The sequence below is a fragment of the Sinocyclocheilus anshuiensis genome, unplaced genomic scaffold (assembly GCF_001515605.1).
Source record: "Sinocyclocheilus anshuiensis isolate Anshui unplaced genomic scaffold, SAMN03320099.WGS_v1.1 scaffold80, whole genome shotgun sequence".
NCBI lineage: Eukaryota > Metazoa > Chordata > Actinopteri > Cypriniformes > Cyprinidae > Sinocyclocheilus > Sinocyclocheilus anshuiensis.
The window spans coordinates 1990115-1991749 of record NW_015554102.1 but is presented as its reverse complement, the minus strand read 5'-3'; the positions used below and the strand labels follow the sequence as shown (position 1 = coordinate 1991749).

The following is a 1635-nucleotide window of genomic DNA, read 5'->3' as shown; positions in this document are numbered from 1 at the left end:
TTTATTTGTTTTTAACAGCAGAATTAATATGTATCCATTTATAGATAAATATACATATAAACTGCTGTGCGGTGCTGGTCATATTTATCACGCACTAATGGGTTGCCTGTGGATGAGAATCCAAAACAAGGACCGGTGGGAGGTTGTCCTGCTCCACTTCACAGTTGCCGAGTGAAAGGAGAGTTTTATAATGACAGAACACTTTATTCGTTCCGCGCGTCATACGTCATTATGCTATTTCTGCATCATTGCACATGCGTAGTTCTTTCAGTTTCGGGGGTTCAATCCGATCGAGTGTTTACATGCACTCTCAATCGTATTGGAAAAGGAATAAACCACCACCTTCAATCCGATGAAATTCCGATCGAGCTCAATCGGATCGATTAAGGTGTTTACATGAAGGTTTTTCAGTCCGATTGAGCCGTCAATCCGATTACAAATGGATTATTTGGTTGCATGTAAACGTAGCCATTGTGACTGAATAACTGTGCAGTAGTGAGAACAGAGAAATGGCTGACAGAGGTATTGCAGTATTACCTCCTGAGCAGAGTGCATTAGGATCCCCATTCCTCACATCCTGACGCCGGAACCTCCTACACACAACAATACACATACACACAAACATATTAAAAAGCCTTAGCATAACATATTCCTCAGGTCTGACTGTGCAATACAGTGGAGTCCAATAGTCGGAGACGAGTAGTAAAAATGTCTCTATTTTGAATTTTGAATGTGGTCACAGAATTTTAGACTCCAATGTGTATGAACAAAGCCATGTAATAACCAGTATGACTGAAGCTGTACCGTTTTGTGTTTGGTAGGTAGCGTGTGCAGGTGTGTCCGTCCCAGGCGCAGTACGGATCTCGAGCCAGGCAGCACTCGGCACAAGCTTTACCGTACATACTGCAGCGGTGCAGAGGCACCTGGACAACACCTGTGTCTGAGCCAACATACAGCTGTTGCTGTGGAGAGAGAAAGAAAATCATCACATGATTTACTAACACACTACTTTCATGTGTTTCTGTAATGCTGTTTAAAAATAGCTGGATTTTTTCTGGAGACTCATTCTCACCCGTTTAGAGGAAATCTGCATACCGATAATAGATGAAGAATCCTGCAACAAGAACACAAGAGTTGGTTTTACAGATGTTTAATTTTAATTATAAATGTAATTATTAATGTATAATTATTTTCTTTAAAATGTAAAGTGAGTCATAATTGCTAAGACTAACTTAAAGGGGTCATATGATGCGATTTCAAGTTTTCCTTTCTCTTTGGAGTGTTACAAGCTCTTGGTGCATAAAGAAGATCTGTAAAGTTGCAAAGACTAAAGTCTCAAATCCAAAGAGATATTCTTTATAAAAGTTAAGAGTCAGCCACGCCTACCTAAAACGGCTCATTCTAACACGCCCCCACATATCTACGTCACTATGTGGAAATATTAGCATAATGCCGCCAAAATGTGCACGCAAAGAAAGAAGGCGTGGTTTCGGGAACGCAGTAGTGTTGATGCAGCCATGTCAGCGAGACGCTGTGTGTTTCAGTGCCAAAGCAAAAGCGCTTTATTTGGCCTTCTGGAAGTAGATGCAATTAGGAATCATTGGTTAAGATTTATTTACAACAGAACAGCACAAC

At 40.7% G+C, this 1635-nt stretch overlaps 1 protein-coding gene across 2 annotated transcripts in view; it reads right to left on the bottom strand.

Annotated features, from left to right (window-relative positions):
• The window catches only part of sema3b (sema domain, immunoglobulin domain (Ig), short basic domain, secreted, (semaphorin) 3B), a 41288-nt gene that overhangs the window by 7610 nt on the left and 32043 nt on the right, over positions 1-1635 (bottom strand). For both annotated transcript variants that reach the window (XM_016461978.1, XM_016461977.1), the window contains 3 exons: positions 1073-1114; positions 805-962; positions 538-593 (listed from right to left, as the gene is read on the bottom strand). In XM_016461978.1, the coding sequence (XP_016317464.1) occupies positions 538-593; positions 805-962; positions 1073-1114 (256 nt within the window). The remainder of the gene's footprint in view (positions 1-537; positions 594-804; positions 963-1072; positions 1115-1635) is intronic.